Below are 17,086 nucleotides of genomic sequence, written 5' to 3'. Positions count from 1 at the left end.
CTTCTACGCTATGTCACATCTATGAAACTCCCACCCTGCGTCCTGATTGGCTGAACCGTAAAGTCGGTTGCAGAAATCACTCTCAATGGAAGAGGTCCCAGATGGATGTGAGTGAAGCTAGGCGGAACAAATCTGTTAACAAGATGACGACTCACCTCCACATTGGCAGATAACGCAAAGATCTGCGCATATGCCAAGTTCCTCTTCAAGTGCTGTCTCATCATCCATTGCAGTGAAATGGAAAATAATGAATCAAGACAGTACTGAGCACAACTAAATACTGATATTCATCCCAGGGGAAAATATTGCTTCTTACAACAGTCTCATCTTTCAGAAATAAAATTTACGAAGATGATTAATTAACACGAAAACGTTGCCTGGTGTCCCTTTAAGAGATTGACAAATTCGTATTTAATTATATTATTGATATCTACCGTCAAAATCTTCCAAAATATTTAGATATTATTTTTTGCCCACCCGTAACTTCAACTGAACAGATAACAACGGACATGCCACATTACTAACATCAAAACCTTTAAGACAATGCTAGTCTTCAGGGTTACAGAAATTGCCAGGAGAAAGTGGACAACACCTTGTCCATGAAGGGAAAAATAGCAAGAGCCACAGTTAACAGTCATAGCAGCACAGCACAGAAAGCTATAATTTACAGCTGGAAGTAGCACTGCTTGTACTGTGGAAAGGACTGCATGGACAATATTGAAAGAGATTGGTCAGGTCATGACTATGCTAGTGGAAGTATTTCACTGCTATGTAACTAAGCACATTTGCCAACAGTAATTGCAATCAGAATCTTGATTCTTATACAAAGGAGGAGTATTGAACTCATGAACTCGTACTGTAGGAACTCCCCATGTCAAAAACAACCAAGTCTATATGCTAAATTATGTAAAAATGCTATATATACAGTAATTGAATTGAACATGGCATGTTGATTAGCATGTCTCACCGTCTATAACCTTGTCAGGGGATGAAACTGACCTTAACCTTTGACCCCATGGCCCTGAGTCCCTAAGTTCATCTAACTTGTATAGACAATAAATGTACTAGAGTTAATGAAGATCCATCAGTCTGCTTTGGAGATATGAACCAAATACTGCATGTGAGTTATTTGTGTGACCCCTTGTAACCTTGACCTTTGACCTCAAGACCTAAATTGTCTTGCCAACTCTTTGACAACTTATAGTGGGTAAGTAGACCAAGTTTGATGAATATCTTTCAATTGGCTTAAGAGATATCAACTAATATCAAGATGTACTAACATACGTTTTTGACAACAACAAAAAAATTGTGCCATGCTCCATTCAAAGCCCTATATATTTTTTTTGGTACAAATCTGCGCTGTAGGCACCACAAATTCTTAATCTACAGAAAATTACGATTCAAATGATACCAAATATGCTTTTGCTGTATTTACTTCCACCTTTGACCCTTTTCTAGGCTAATTCGCTATAAGACTAATAATACAGAGTACTACTACGGTGATGCTAGGATAGATGGTGGTTGCATAGCTTAATAAAAGTTGATAGTTTAAAAATAGACCGTTTAAAAGTTGAATGTAGATAGTTTAAAAGTTGTTGATAGACAGCTAGTTTAATAGATAGATAGTTTAATGATAGTTTAAAAGTAGATGTTTTTTTCCTTTCTTTGAAGAATTTTATCTTTTCTGGAGCTCTATAATAAGAATAAGAAGAAGCCTAGGAAGAACAGTACAGTGCATTTTCATGCACTGTAATTACTGTGCACGTATATGTACACAGTATTATTGGGGGCTCGCATTAAATCACTAGCTTCAATGTAGTAGACCCCTACCTGAGGTGTGCCCGCTGTGATTGGTTTACCCCTTGGTGTTCCACGTTGTGATTGGAAAACTCCCTCTCAGAATGTTAGGTTGAGAGGACAGCTCTTTGTCAAGCTAAAGTTTTGACAGGCTTGGTCCAAAAATGGAGAGGCTACAGGTAAGCTGAGGACAACATTAAAGTGTTGTTAAGCCTTACGGAATATCCATAAGAGTTCTTAATGTATTGTTTTGCCAACACAGCGAGCCAACAATGCAAACCTTGCTAGCTGGATTGCTGCGTGCAAAGCAAACAGAGGAAGCTAACTACTACGCTAACATTCGATAGCAGAGTGCTTTGCTAATTGTGAGTCGAAGGTACAACAGGGGACTGTACTATGTGTAGATAACTCTTAACGTTTTTACTAAATGCACTCAGTGTGACATTTGCCTAGTAATATAGTAACCTATAATCTACCTCGTTAGCTAGAATTAACCGAACGTTAATGACCGTGTATAGCAAACCAACTGAGCTACAAACCTTTCCTAGTGATGGGTATGTAACCAGACATTGTTTACAAATGTAAGCTGTTAACCACAAAATACTCCTGTTTATTAAATGACTTGATTAGAACATGTATTAACTATTGGAGCTCACATTTCACTGTTAAATGTGTGATGTTAAGACTGTCTTTTAGCTGCTATCTAACGTTAACGTTGTCCAGATTGGTGGTTAGCTAACGTAGCTAAGTTGGATAATGGCGATAGCTAACTTCAGATGATCATCATACACATTTGCTTTCTGATCTCCTACATCATCAGTAATGTTCACTCTGCCTGGTCGTAACACTCAGAAAGGTAATATAACAAGTTGACCTAAATATGGCACGCATGCATTATCTGCTGCCTTTGGAAAATAGATATGGTTATATTGATACGGCTAGCTAATAGTGGTGGTAACGAATAATAAAAGTAAAACACGTCTAGCGGATGTGTGGTAGGATTTGATAGCTAACGTTAGACCGTATAGTTTATGTAATTAAATTGCACATCAGGAATTAACCAGACTGTTTTTGAACATGACTTGGAATAACTAATTGTGCTGTCAACTTGGTAAGCTCACTAACTATTACCAAGTGGATGACGATGACTAAGTGTGTCTTGCCTTGTTGACAAAGGTAATTGGTCAGGTAATTATCCTAACCTAACGTTGTCTCATTGAAGAACTCCTCTGCTGAAGTTGGTGTATTGCAAGAGTTGCGGAAGTGTCTGAAAGTGTGTTAACCTGGCACGTTTGTTGGGAAGAACCCCCTGGCTGGTGTCAGCCGTAACGGGGAGGTAGGCTACGTTGTCCTAGATAATTGCCTTTCATCCAAACATTTTGTAAAATTGACATCTCTGTTCTAGTTGTTATCATTCATGTGTCTTTATATTTTTTCAAAATCTTTTGGCACATGTGGTTTTACAGGCCTGAAAAAGTGTCAGGATGCCAGAGATAACACAAAGTCAGACCCCGGTCCACAAATCTCCAAGGTATGTAGTGGTTAATACAGTTATATCATATGTTGTAAGCGTTTCAGTTCCTTTTAAGAGGTAACTTACTGAATGGCCAGTTGTCCTGTTATTGTGAAATGATGACTGAAATTAGGAATGCAAAATATTTATTTTTTTGGAAACCAGACAAAAGGCAAAATATGGGAACACAGTCTTCAGCTCTATAGATACGAAATAATATTGATGAAAGTTGACATTCATACTAGAGGTTTTCATTACTAATACCTAGTTTTGTTGTCTAAGTAGGAGGAAGAAAAACAAAAACAAGGAGAGTCATAATGCAGGTGAGCGATTTATCTCTGGTGTTTTTATGTACAGCCCTCTCACATCTATTGGCATCTTTTGTAAAGATGAGTAAAAAGAGGTTTAAAGAAATCATGTTTTGGCAACAAAGATAAAATGACAAGATTTATTTGTTAGACCTCTTTCAACTAATCTTTAACAGGGATGGCAATACATTTGGAGGGTACTGTATATGTTCATGTTGTGATGTAGTCAAGCACGAGAGCTATATCTAAGTATGCAATCTGTTCACAGTTGAAAGACACCGTAAAGAGAAAATCAATGCCGGCATCAACCGCATTGGAGACCTATTGCCTTGCTCCCCAGCTCTTAAACAGGTGGAATGTCTAATACAGATTACTTGCTCGGATATCACACTTCATTCAATCCCATATCAAATTGTTAGCTTGTGTTGACTGCGGCAGAATATCTAATTGTCTTTTTCTATTTCTTTCCCTGAAGAGCAAAAACATGATCCTAAGCGAAGCTCACCGTTATATAACAGAACTGAAGCAACAGAGTGATGAAATGCTTCTCACTGGTGGTGACAAGGGGCAAGGTAAAATGTGTTTTGGCCTGCCTTTGCACAGTCCTTTTTTCCTTTGATCACTTGCTGTATGTTTCTTACAAAGGGTGTCTTGCAATATAAAAAAATGTTTCTCTAATTCCATATTCACTTGTGCTTGTGCAGCGGAAGAAATAAAGCGACTGCGACGGCAAGTTGAGGATCTGCGCAAGGAAAGTGCTCATTACCTTGAGCTGCTCAAAGCCAATGGCATTAACTTCCTTGATGACCCAACAATTCACTGGAAGGGCAAGCAGCGTAGTGCGAAAGTAGCTAAAGTAACACCAACTCATCTGCTGTCCAAGGGAATCATTGTCTATTCCAGTGGAAATACCACCTCCCCCTCTAGTAAACAGCCTGGTCAACAAAATCTTATCCCACAGCAAGACAAACAGCCTGAGACTGCTGTGATTGTGGAACGTGCCTGTGATGTTAGACCAGTTGTCCACAATGGAGCACCAGTCCATGATGTCATACCATCCTCCACTCCACAACATATACCTGTAGCGACCCTTATTCCTGCTGTGACCAGGATTGGACTCGCAGTAGTTGAACAGCCTGCAGCAGTGGCCCCAGTTGCTCCGAAATTGCCTCCCCCTGTGAACTACATCACTTTTCAGAGCCTGTGCCCACAACCTGCAATCACTGCCCACTTGCCTCAGCAACCCCTGCCAGTCTCTCCTGCCCCTACCCTTACGTCTGGAACCATCTCCACTGTCTTCCCAAGGCAAGGTGTAACCCATCTCTCTCGAGGTGCAGACAGCAGACTGCTGGCCCCGGATGTTGCGGTAATGGTCACCTCTTCCAATCAAACTTTACCGTCTAGTTCAAATCTCCTCAGTGCTGCAGGGAATACTCAGACAACATGGACAACATTGCATCTAGCAGGGAACACGGTGCAACCAGTCTGTCAGTCATTGCCAACTTCAGTCAGCAATGGCGGCAACAGTGCTGGCCCGCAGCAGTTTTCTGTGTGCTCTGTTGGTGTGAAACCATCAACCCAGCCCACAACAATTCAGATCCAACAACAAGCTGTTGCCATGCCACAAGTTGCTTTCTCTACATCTCTCCCACTCCAGCCTTCACAGCAGCAACAGCCACAGCTTCAGCCCCAGTCAGCCATTTTGCCCCAATCAACATTGTTAACTCACCCAGTCAGTGTTTCCCAGGGTCAGCCTGTCCTCTTACCCCAATCAACATTGGGGCCTCATTCACAAGTAACTGTACTGTCTCAGCCAACCATGCAACCTGTAGCTCAGCCGCAGCCAGCTCTAATATCCGTAGGCCAGCCCAAGCCAGTTCTGCTACCCCAGACTAAACCGCAGCCAGCCTTACTTCCCCAGCCTCAGTTGGCAGTGATGCCTCAATCTGCTGTAATATCTCAGCAACAGTCTGTCGCACCACCACAACCCCAGCCAGCTCTATTATCCCAGCCTCAGCCCTCGGTTGTTGCTCAGCCACAGTCAGCAATAGTGCCCCAAGCGCAGCCAGGCCTTAATCAGCGGCAAGCTGCTGTGGTGCCTATGCTTCAGACCATGCAAGTTTTGCAGGTTAATCCTGCTGGAACAACGGTTGCTGCAGTCCCTGTGCAACAAAACAATAATCCAAATGTTGTTATCTTGCAGCAGGCTGGTTCCTGTACAGCCCAACAAGTGATGAGGGAGGATCTGAGCAGCCAGACTACCCAGACACCTTGCCAACACATTGTTATTATTCAGGCACCTAATCAGACGCCTCAGACACCACAAACCCCCCAGACAGTAGTTCCTGCTGCAATGCCTGTATTACCTGGCAATATTACAACTTCCAACGCACTTTCTGTTAACAATAACCAGGCGGTTTCAGGCAAACAGTTGGTACATATTCTTCCACAGCTTTCATCACAGGCCCCTCAGACCATCTCTATGAATGGACAAGTATTTGTTTTGCAACCAGTGCAATCGCCTGACAAAGGGAGTGGTCTGGCTGCACCAGTTCCCCAACAGATTAGTCAAACATCTTCTGGTGAAGAACAGAGCGGTAGTCTCACTGTCCACAGCTTGGGCTCACTTACAAGCCTTAACCAGACCGACTCACAGGTTACTAGTCAAAGTATTGTCCAAGTGCACACCATTGCTCCACCGTCACATGCAGTTGTGCAGCATAACTTGCCTACCACTAATTTAGCTGTCAATAGCTCTGGGACAATGGCTCCCACTTCCACAGAAACACCTGCACAACCCAAGCAAGTGAGTAGTGAAGTCAAAGGGCCTGTGAAAAAAATAGGACCTTGCAGGAAACCAGGTAGGAAACCTAAATCTGCTAGAAGTAAAGACCTCAAACTGGGACGGTGTCTTCTCCCAATTGCAGCCAAGCCCACAACACCGCAGACTAAGCCATTTGATTCAGTCCAGCTTCTAAAGCAGTCCACTACTGCTGTAATTGCTCCAAAAACATCTTCAAGCTCTAAGAGGACAGTCACTGTCAGTTGTACGAACACTGTGCAGACCACAACAGCAGTCACCAAAAACAGTCCTACTGTGATGAAGTCACCTGTCACTAGAGTAAATCTCACAGCAAGTGGAGTTTTAAGTACAAGTGCCAGTTCTTCTCAGAACACCCCATCAATCAGTGTTGCTGTTTCAGAAGCTGTGGTAACGGTAACCAGTATCCAGTCTACACTGGATAAGTCAACAGTTGCTTCTCCAGTTACTAACTGTAATGGTGTTAGCACCACATTGAGTGTCCCATCAGCAACACCAGTCAGCTCTGCTCCAAGTAGAACGATGGCCACATCCATTAGTTTTACACAGGAAACAATACCTGTGTCTAAACAAACGGCCAAACTGAGCAGATCTGCTGCTGCAACAAATTCATGTTCTTTGAATACATCAATAGACAATGGTGTGCTGATGACAAAAGACACAACTGCAGTCTCTTGCGTTGACTCCATTGTGAAGCCTCTATGTTCAGCAGTCAGTGTTCAGCCTGTGAGCAGAGAATCCCCTCAGACTAAAACAGTTTGTGTTGGCCTTTCTGTGCCCAGTATACCTTCAGCAACAAGCTATAGCTCAATGGAGACTACAGCATTAGTTACCTGTGTTGGTTCCACTCATAGTAAATCAACAGTTGTACCTTCCAGTGGTGTAATGGTTACTCCCATTCCTACAATTCACACCTCTGCTCCAAGCAGACCAGCGATTTCTGTACAGTCAAATCAGCCACCTTTACAGTGTCATAAAACTGCAAATTTACTGGATTCCTCACAGATTTGCCGTTCTTCTACTTTGCCTCCAATTCAAACATCTTGTGCTGAGCCTTCATTGCAGTCAACCCCATCAGCCACAGCCAGCCAGATGCAACCCCCTGAGCCTAGGAAACGAGATAACACAAGTGGATCTCGGAGCCAACCTCAGGAAGTAAGTTTGGCTCCTCTACCCTCTACACAGATGAGTTCTGCTGAATTGAAACTTGACTCAAGAAAGGAGAAAGCGCTTGTATCTATTGAGAAAGGTCATTTGCTGACTGATAGATGCCCAAGGAAAGACTCTTCCCACCCTCAAGAGGTGTATGCATTAGAGCAGGATTCTTTGGAACAGCCCCTTATTTCAAATAGCCAGACAGATTTGCCACTCTCAGCTGGTGGTAGAGGGTTTTCAGTTGCCTCCATGCTTCCTACTGGCCACAGTACAAGTGCTTCGTCTAACAGCTTTGGAACATTCAGTTTCACACCTGAGCAGGCAGAGATACTAGCGTTGGTTACCGCTTGGGATCTACCCAAATCCCAGCAAGCCCCCAACAGCAAAGAAAGGAACCCAGAGCAGCAGTTCAAGCCAAGCAAACACCTGGATCTGCCCTTGATAAAAACCTCTTCCCAAAGCTCTGTCAGATGTCCACCAGTGGAAGGAACAACAAGCCGGCCAAATAGACCACCTCACAGTGTGGCTTATTCACAGTCTCAGTCCGCTTCAGTTGGTAGTCTTAATGTCAACAATTTAATACGTCCCAGTTCCAGTCAGCCTTATCCTGGGTCTCCCAGTCTGGCCCAGCAAGCCTCGGTTCCCTCACCAGGAGGCCCTGCTAACTTGGTGTCCCAACCATCCACCCCCGTTCTTCCAAACTGTTCAGTATCTGGACAGCTGAATGAGTACACACCCCTCAAGAACATGCGTCCACATGGTGGTGGTGTAGCAGAAAGACATCTGAAGGAGCTACCGAAGCGTCCAGCCCAGGACGATGTGATGTTACCAAGTAACAAACGTCCCAAAGGCTGCCCGCCTGGTAATGTCGGACGCATGGATGTCAAGACTGCAGATCACTCCCAAATGATTATTGGTCAAATGACCCCAATCTCTTCAGCCGTCATGACTCGAATCAACCCAGAGAGCTCACTTTTTTCCAGCAATGGCTTCATGAGCACAGTATTGAGACCAACCGATGGCCATTGCACCTCTCAGGTACTCTCTCAAGAACCCAATCAGCCTGGTGTAGTGCATCTTCAGCCCAGTCACTCCCAGAATAGTGCCCAATCACAGCAACACATAGGAGGAAACCCTTACCTGAAGCATCAGCAGCAAGAGCAGCAGAGACATCACCTGTATCAGCTACAACATCATCTCACACAATCTGACAACACACAGGGTCAGCTGCACAATATCCATCAAAGAACGATGCAGCAGGATCAGCATGTCCACAAAAAGAGGGGGATGGTCCGTGGGGGTCAGACAGGACCCCCTGTTGGTATGCAGCAGAAACAGCATCATTTGGAGAAGAGCGGGTTACAGCAGCATCCGCCATCTCAGCAACATCAACAGCATCAACAGCAGCAGCACCAACAACAACAGCAGCAGCAGCAGCAGCAACAGCAAGCACATCAGCAACAGCAGCAACAAGCACATCAGCAGCATCAACAACAGCAGTTGCAGCAGCATCAACAGCAACATCATCACCAACAACAGCAGCAGCAATCCCAGCAACTCCAGCAGGCCCAACACCAACAACCACAGCCACATCAACAGCAGCAGCAGCAAATTCAGCAGCAGAGTTCTCACTCACGCCACCAACACCTTCAACAGCAGATTCAGCAGCAGCACTTTGGGGGACGACTGCAGGAGAAGACATGCGAGGCCCAGCCAACAGGCCCGAGGACTCATCAGAACAGTCATATGGGGCAGCAGGAGTGTCAGAGTGGGCAGGACCACAACACTGTCCAAAGACTCATGGGTTCTCGGAGTCTGGAACAGCAGTTGACCTCACAGGCTAATAGCTCTGCATCTCGTTCATCTGACCTCACGTGTGCTCCTTCACGACACGAGCGCCAGCGTCTTTCTAGCTACTCAGCAGAGGCTCTCATTGGGAAGTCGTCCTCGAGTGGCGAACAGCGCATGGGGCTTCACCTGCAGGCTCCACGTGGTAACAATCAAGATCAGCCAGACTTGCGCTATTTGGAACGGGGAAAAGGGAATATCAACCACAACCCAGCAAATAGGCTGCCACCTGACCACCCTGGGCCAGCTGATGTCCAGCGTATTAATGAATGCCCTCCTTTTAAGACCCTGAGCAGTAGCCACCAACTTGGCAATTTTGAGGTGCAGGTGTCCCGTGCAGGAGATGCCAATAAAACTGTACCTCCAGTGCAACGGGGCCCTCAAGTGCAAGGCACCTTTCGAATGGGCCCAAGTTCAGGAGGGGATGGCCGGTCGCGCGTGCCTTATTCAAGCACTCATGCAGGGCCACAGGGCATGCAGATTGGGGTAGGGCAAGAGGCTTGCCAGAGCTTCATGCAAAGTCTCCTGGCTCCACATCTACCTGAACAAACTGGACATCAAAGATCACAGTGCTGCCCCCCTGTTAGCATAGAATATAGCTGTGTGCCTGGAACATCTGCTGGGGATTTGCAGGCCAAAGCTTCTAGTCCTAGTCTATCCTCTTCTCAAAAGGCTCCTGCAATGCGCCTTGGGGAAAGCAATAAGGGACACATACCCCAGGTTAGTGGGAATTTGCATGGCCAAGGAGTTAGGACAGGACTCCCCCATCTGCCAACACCTCAGAGTAATACTGAACCAGGAAGAAACTCCGCTCCTTCTAGACCCCTGTCGGCAGTCAGTCAACGCACCCGCCATATTGGACAAGAGGCTCAAAGTTCTAAGATTCGACCAGGGGAACGGCAAAGGTCAGGAACCGTAAGAACTTCAGACCCGTTTGAGTCTGAGGGCTCCCTAACACTTCCTTCCACTGGAGGTGTGATCCTTGGGCGTCCACAGACAGGAGCTGAGACGCGAAGGGGCAGTATAGTGCGCTTCATGCCCGACAGCTCACAGGTTAGCAGTGAAAACAATCTGGTGTCTGACCAGCACCTCTCTCAGAACTTTCCTAGTTTCCCTTTCATCGCAGACGGCAGCATGAACCCACCGCCACCCATAAATGCAAACTCTACTTTCATCCCCCCTGTTAGCCAGTCTGGTACATCCCGCACCCCAGCCCTTCTACCTGTGGAGCCTCAGAATACCTTGCCCTCATTTTACCCCTCCTATTCCCCTGCAGCTCATCCCAGCCTTCCAAGTGAACTCCCAATACAGTATTTCTCCAACCAAATGTTTACAAGCCCAAGTACAGACAAGAGTAGCACCGCTCCACTCAATAACCGTTTTAGTTCCATACTCTCCCCACCACGACCGGTTGGCTTTGCTCAAGCCAGCTTTCCACTGCTCCCAGAAATGCCTCCCATGCCCATCGGGAACTCTTCAAGCATCACCCCTCACCTTCCGAACTTCAATTTGACCTCACTATTCCCAGAAATTGCCACAGCAATGCCACCAGATGGTTCGTCAATGCCTATGTCCCCGTTGCTTTCTTTGGCCAATACGTCATCTACAGACTCTAGCAAACAGACCAACCGCCCTGCCCACAACATCAGTCATATTTTGGGGCATGATGGGAGCTCTGCTGTCTAAACAACACTTGAGACTGTTGGTGATGAATCGAAACCTAGAATATTTCAAGGGTATTTCAGGTGTTATCATACTGTCCCTCACAGGGATTCTTTTTAGAGATATAGTTTTTCAGAAATCACCTGTAGCTAGATGGTTTGATACTGTAACAGGAGTTCTACTTTTGTGATGACCAGAGTAATGACCATGGTATTTAATATCATGGTAGTCAGGGTTATACAAGGGCATGAAATGCTATGAACATTTTTATTCCATCTGTAATGTTGGTTGATTTAAATCTCTTTCTGTTCATGTTGAAAGGTTTTTGTGTACAAATATTCTTTTCTTTATTATTGTTTCTAAAAGAGTTTAAGGTTTTTCTTGCAAATTAGAATATCCACAAGGAATGAGTTTGATTATTTATTTAAGTTCCTAGAACACATTGTAGATATTTGTAAATATACAAAGTTGATTATTAAAGGTTTTCTAAGTAAAGCTTTTGTGCTGATTTCTTTCTTTTCTAAATAGTGATAGTCAATAGTCTTGTATCTTGGAACATAGTTTCATGCTTTATACAGTTCTTATAAAGCTTAGCTTATACATGTCTTTTTTTCTACCAGGGGTGACTGCTTATTCCAGGTATACAAATGGAGTGACATCTTAAACTAAGCAGTCAATATGCAGTAGTACAGTCACTTGTATGGAGCTAAATATATTACATATAATATATATCACATCATTATTATTACTTATATTACTATTTCTGTCAAGTACAAGAATAAAACAAAGAGAAGTACACAGGATGAAAATGACTTTCCATTTATAAATGATTTATGGTCAGACTCGGTTCATACCACTAGATGGCAGTCACACCTGAAATTATACTTTGAGATATTTTGTTTGCCAACCTCTTATGAATTCGTATAACCCTATGTCCTTTGGTATTTGACCCTCTTAATGTGGATAGATCATTTTGCATATAAGAATGGACAGTAAAAATGGTTTGCATAGCCTTTAGCTGTCTCAATACAAACTTAGAACCTCTAACAACAGATTCAAGTAAGGAATATTACTGTGCCTGAAATTATCAGAAATTATACGTTGTTAAATCCAATTCCTGCACTGTGTGTGAGAACTTAAGCTCTGTAATAATTGAGAGAACTTGTGTGAATCTTGAAATGAATGAATTTAATTTGGATTTTATGTTATTAATAATGTGAATAAACCTCACAAAGGATTGAATGCTATATGCGGTTGGAATAGAATGCAAAATAATGTTGTAATAACAACACTTTCATAAACCATTATGGTTTTTGTTATGGGTTATGTCAAATCTAGTTCAGCCTGCTGTTTTATATAAGTAAATAATTTAGCTGCACCCCCTTGAAGAATGTTTTGCATTAGGATCATCCCACCGTGACTATTTCATAAGCACAGTGGGATATTTTCCAGCATCTTTCATCCATTACTGGTCTTATGACTGACATATTTCTGAAGCACTGTCTGTTGCACAGCTGTTATTATTTGACCTTAATGCTTTCTTTCTTTTTTCGTGCTTTTATTCGTGGCACGTTAATATAATGAATGACACACACACTCACAAACACAAAGCAATGAGTTTTTTCTTCAGCTTTATTTACATGCAATAGTGCTCAATAGTGCCTGTGTTTCACTATAAAAAACTGTTTCACTAAAAGAAATGGGTTATAGATTTCAGGCTCTCCTTCATATAAAGCCTAGTTGCCCTTCCAATAAGAGTGTGGACCCTAGAACGGATCAGCCCCGGATTAGGACAGCTTTCATTCCACAGTCAGAAGCCATCTGGGCACTGCCTTGAGAGAAGACTAATACTGATGCGCAAGTTGTGTTGTCCGAAACAAATCAGTCTCTAGTGAAACAATGCGGTGGTGTCCAGCAGAACTGTGAACTTGACCTCCATCCCTATCAGTAAGATGAGCTTATTCAAAGGTAGGTAAGTTTTGTTTCCAGACAGATTCCCATTCAGTGATATTTCAGGCAGCTAAAGAAAAATAAATAAATAGCTACAATATATTCTCTTTTATCATACTCTACTCTACTAAAGGCAGGATGCTTGTACATTGCATACATTTGTTAATAGATTGTTAATGGTGAAAATACATAATATGTTGCATTCATTTCTGTGCACAACTCCAGAACACAGTAGCATTAAGCATGATGCCAGCCATAATGCATTTGCACAGAGGGAACATTCATAACTGCAGTTCCTCTGTAACTCTGTGGTTGAGTCTTTTTTAACAGGATCGTATCTAAGGAGTTTTGTGATGCTCAGCTGGAAATGATTTCAACAGCTAGAGCAGGAGAACACACCACACTGCCAAGATTATCGACAAGCAGCCCTCTTATAACTGAAGCTATTTCAGTAAGACTTCCAGTGCACTTGAGTTAACAGATAAAATGCCCTGACCGCTGAAATAAGTACATTTACATTCACTGGACAATTGACCTTTGTGAGATACCACTTCAAATACAGGCTGGCATTTAAGATAAGGGATATGGAGACGTGCCCTTGTGAACCACAGTACAAAGGTTTTTTTTTTCTTCAGAATGACCCCTTTCTTAGCTGCTTATCAAATGTACATTCCACAATTTACAGAGGTGACCATTCCAACTCTTCATCCAGCATAATAGATCTAAGTGTATATAGACTGGGTACAGCTTGATAATGCATGCCTGCCAATCAACTAAAAACAGAGAGCCTGTGTTCTGTGTTTGTTTATGTTGTGTAAGAAATAAAACAATATCTCCAAAACACCAACAGCACAAGCCACCATTTTGTAAAACGGAGACGGCACTGTAGCAATAAACCAAAGTATAAGTGAAAAATGTGGAATGTTGTTTAAGGTCAGCAATAAAACCAGCCCATAGCTTTTGTAAAACTGCTTCAAAAATGAGAACACCAGCTATACAATTGCTTCTAAAATGAGAACACAAGCTGGCCACTTCATGTAGCATAGATAGCATAGCATGTACCAGGGAGGAATACAGTTATGATAAGATGCTACAACGCTTGCACATTTCATCTTGTTTTTAAGGCAGATAGGACTATTTATCAGGCATGATTACAGTCAGTCCCTTTGTCCTGGTGGCTTTGTTGACCAAGAGTGATAACACACATATATGATATAAACACAATTCACCTATACATCATAAAATCACAGTCCTATTTACAAACATATAAATATATAAATACATCTCTTATATAAAAATAAATACTCTTTTCTCTTGATGTTTTGTGGTAACAGTGTTTTAGCCATCCGCTGTGTTCCATGTCCCTTTTTCGTCTGGCTGTTGTAGACTGTGTCTGGTATTAATCATATCCGTTAATAATTCATTTTCAAGCGGCATTGTAGTGTTTGTCTCCTCCACTGGAATTGATAGAGTACAGCTTGGCAGGTCTGCATGGGCATAAGAAAAATAATGTTTAAGTAAGAGTTTGATAATGATTATATTTTGGATTTTATACTATACAATTATGTGCATGTAGTTTATATAATTGGATTGTAATGGTAAATATTAATATGATCTTTTGTTTTACACAATACAAAATTACTACAGTCTGAATCTGAATTGTTAAACTGAACTGAAAACTCAAATGCAATGTTAAAATGGGTCACTCCCACGACCTCAAAAGTAACCGTCTTTCAGCACCATCTCAGATGAAATTCTACCATCCTCTACAACCACACAGATACTGTATGTGTACAGTCCCAGCCCTTATGCTGGTTCTTGGTCATTCCCAGTCATACCTGCCAAGATCTCGTCCTCCAGGGTGGTGGCCTCACTGGGACTCTGCTGCAGCTCCAGGGACTGCTGGGAGCTCAGGGTCTGAGGGGGCTGAAGGAGCTCCAGAGTGGAGTCGTCAGGCATACAGCATTCATCCTCCTCATGGTGAACAGGGCCACTGGGGAATAACACACACACACACATTACATTGCTTTATTTGATTACTGTAAATACTGACTAAAATACCTGCACTGTTTCCAAATAATGTCAAGAGCTCACAGCGTGCAGAGGAATGAGTAAATATCAAGGGGACAGAAGACAGAGACACACACACACACACACACATAATATTTTATCTTTACAATTCAGATTAAATACCAACACAGCATCCAAACATTGTCAAGAGCCATATATTACAAACAGAAGACAATCCATAAACTGTGCAAAGAAATGAGTCAATATCAAGAGTTGATAGTTGACATTGATATCTCACTCTCCAAATTTGCAATCTACCAATAACAACGGAGTTCACTTATGTGTCTCCCAATTTTAGATCATGACAAAATACATGTATGGATGTCACATTTCCATCAGAAATGACATAGGAGTAAAAGTGCTCCTATTATCAGCATACTTGCAAACTGCCAAAGGCTGGTGTCTAAGAGCTGACATATACTGTAAGCCAAAGATCCCAGACCCAGGACAGCATGACAGCAGGGTGAACCAGAGAGTGGGTGTACATACCCGTTGGCATAGTGATAAACAGGTGCATGTCCATTGGGTAGTGACTGTGGAAGCAGTGTGTCACATTCCATCTCGCAATCACCCTCCTCCTGTAACATAAACATGAGGAATCAGCATCTCAATGTCCAAGGTAACCCACAGACTTCATAAACAAGCTTTCCTGAAGTTCATATGGCGTTATCTAAAGTTTTTCGACTTCTACATGGAACACGATAAGTGAGTGAGCGATTAAGAAGATGTTTTTTGTAGATCAGCAGAAAAATGTCTTTTAAATGTTGGTTGGCCTTCACAAGTTGGTTCTATTAAGCGGAGGGTGTTCTCAGTGTCACCAGTCCAGCATTGTTTGTTTTGTGTTTTAGACACAATTGGTAAGGTTAAAAGTACTTGGTCAATGCTTTTACTCAAACCAGACACCCTCCACTGGATCTAACCGCTCCCTCTGCTAAAACTCACCTGGTGCATTCCTGGCAAGGTGTGGGTGGGCACTTTGCCATTGGGGATGTATTCTCCGTTGGGGTAGATGGTATGAGTGGGTGCCAAGTGGGGGTCCAGAGGGCAGTGCCCCATCAGTGCCATGCCCTGTAGAGGCACCATGGTGTACTGGCACGAGGAGACTGGAGGCGCCACTGCTGGAAAGCACAGGTCTGTGGCTTGCTCTACAACAGAAAGTAAAATGAATCGTCAGAACTCATTTAGATTTTAAACACAATCCTTTTTAGTTCTGCCTATTAAAAAGCAAAAGAAAAGGGCAATAGTTGCAGTATCAATGCTCGTGCCCAGTGGCTACTACTCCAACTGCAAAAATCGGCCACTAAAAAAAAAATCGCTATTCTCAAAGCAACAGGAAGAATCACAGCTTCAGTTTTTTCTGTCCAACACATGTTTATCTGTCATCGGTCCTCTAAGTGCTGGCTCCTGTGGATGGAGATTAAGGTATGAGCTACACCAGGCGCGTAACTGAAGCGTTCCGTTCGCGACGCGTAAAATCCATTTTAGATGAATGGTCTATTTTTTTCGAACGTACGCCCCACTGTCATGTCTGGTGTAGCTACTTCCATTGATTCTAATGGAAGCTAATTGTTGCAGCAGACGCAACGCGAACGGAACGCTTCAGTTACGCGCCTGGTGTAGCTCAGCCCTGAAACGGATGTCTCCGGTTAGAGAAACTTACTCTGTTTGGTTAGCGCCCTCCAGAGGCAGAAGGGGATAAAGGCCACTATGATGATGACCAGGGCTCCCAGCACCAGGCCCACGATCAGGTAGGGCAGGTCACCGGGGCGCGGCACCGGACCACCGGAATGTCCCGGTCTCTGGGAGGCCGTCTCGGGAGGAGGACTGCGCTGGTGAGGACGAGCTGAGGAGGAAGAGGAGAGAGGAAGGTGGGGTCACGTTTTTGAGGTTTTCTTAAGCTTGATGACCGTCAGCTGCAAGTGTGTGTGTGCTTGTTTGCTCAGTGCTACCACAGGCTTGTTT

The 17,086-nt window shown here is 43.4% G+C and overlaps 2 protein-coding genes across 4 annotated transcripts in view; one reads left to right on the top strand and one right to left on the bottom strand.

Annotated features, from left to right (window-relative positions):
• The first annotated feature begins 1,860 nt into the window (after nt 1–1,860).
• On the top strand, nt 1,861–11,574 carry LOC121688328 (basic helix-loop-helix domain-containing protein USF3). Of its 3 annotated transcripts, none has more exons than XM_042067831.1 (7): nt 1,861–1,976; nt 3,020–3,133; nt 3,264–3,328; nt 3,593–3,633; nt 3,887–3,969; nt 4,094–4,190; nt 4,323–11,574. In XM_042067831.1, the coding sequence occupies exons 3-7, from the start codon at nt 3,282–3,284 to the stop codon at nt 11,126–11,128; spliced, it is 7,074 nt and encodes a 2,357-aa protein (XP_041923765.1). In that variant the 5' UTR covers nt 1,861–1,976; nt 3,020–3,133; nt 3,264–3,281; the 3' UTR covers nt 11,129–11,574. The 3 variants fall into 3 exon arrangements, with proteins under 3 accessions (XP_041923765.1, XP_041923766.1, XP_041923764.1); XM_042067832.1 differs by lacking the exon at nt 1,861–1,976 and adding an exon at nt 1,997–2,162 and having other exon boundaries at nt 3,596–3,633; XM_042067830.1 differs by lacking the exon at nt 1,861–1,976 and adding an exon at nt 1,997–2,162.
• A 1,144-nt stretch (nt 11,575–12,718) lies between these two features.
• The window catches only part of boc (BOC cell adhesion associated, oncogene regulated), a 38,384-nt gene continuing 34,016 nt past the window's right edge, over nt 12,719–17,086 (bottom strand). Inside the window, exons 15-19 of the mRNA XM_042067833.1 lie at nt 16,785–16,967; nt 16,067–16,269; nt 15,614–15,702; nt 14,893–15,047; nt 12,719–14,541 (exon numbers count right to left, since the gene is read on the bottom strand). Of these exons, the coding sequence (XP_041923767.1) occupies nt 14,393–14,541; nt 14,893–15,047; nt 15,614–15,702; nt 16,067–16,269; nt 16,785–16,967 (779 nt within the window). The 3' untranslated portion in view covers nt 12,719–14,392. The remainder of the gene's footprint in view (nt 14,542–14,892; nt 15,048–15,613; nt 15,703–16,066; nt 16,270–16,784; nt 16,968–17,086) is intronic.

This window comes from Alosa sapidissima, chromosome 17 (genome assembly GCF_018492685.1).
Source record: "Alosa sapidissima isolate fAloSap1 chromosome 17, fAloSap1.pri, whole genome shotgun sequence".
NCBI lineage: Eukaryota > Metazoa > Chordata > Actinopteri > Clupeiformes > Clupeidae > Alosa > Alosa sapidissima.
Note: the sequence above shows the minus strand (reverse complement) of the source record. Positions and strands in the feature narration are given on the sequence as shown.

Excerpts from the sequence above, each read along its gene's own strand:
- LOC121688328 (XM_042067831.1), top strand. The coding sequence starts at position 3,282 with ATGCCAGAGATAACACAAAGTCAGACCCCGGTCCACAAATCTCCAAG. Across the intron at positions 3,634-3,886 it reads CAAGGAGAGTCATAATGCAG|TTGAAAGACACCGTAAAGAG; the intron begins GTGAGCGATTTA and ends ATCTGTTCACAG. Across the intron at positions 3,970-4,093 it reads GCTCCCCAGCTCTTAAACAG|AGCAAAAACATGATCCTAAG; the intron begins GTGGAATGTCTA and ends CTTTCCCTGAAG.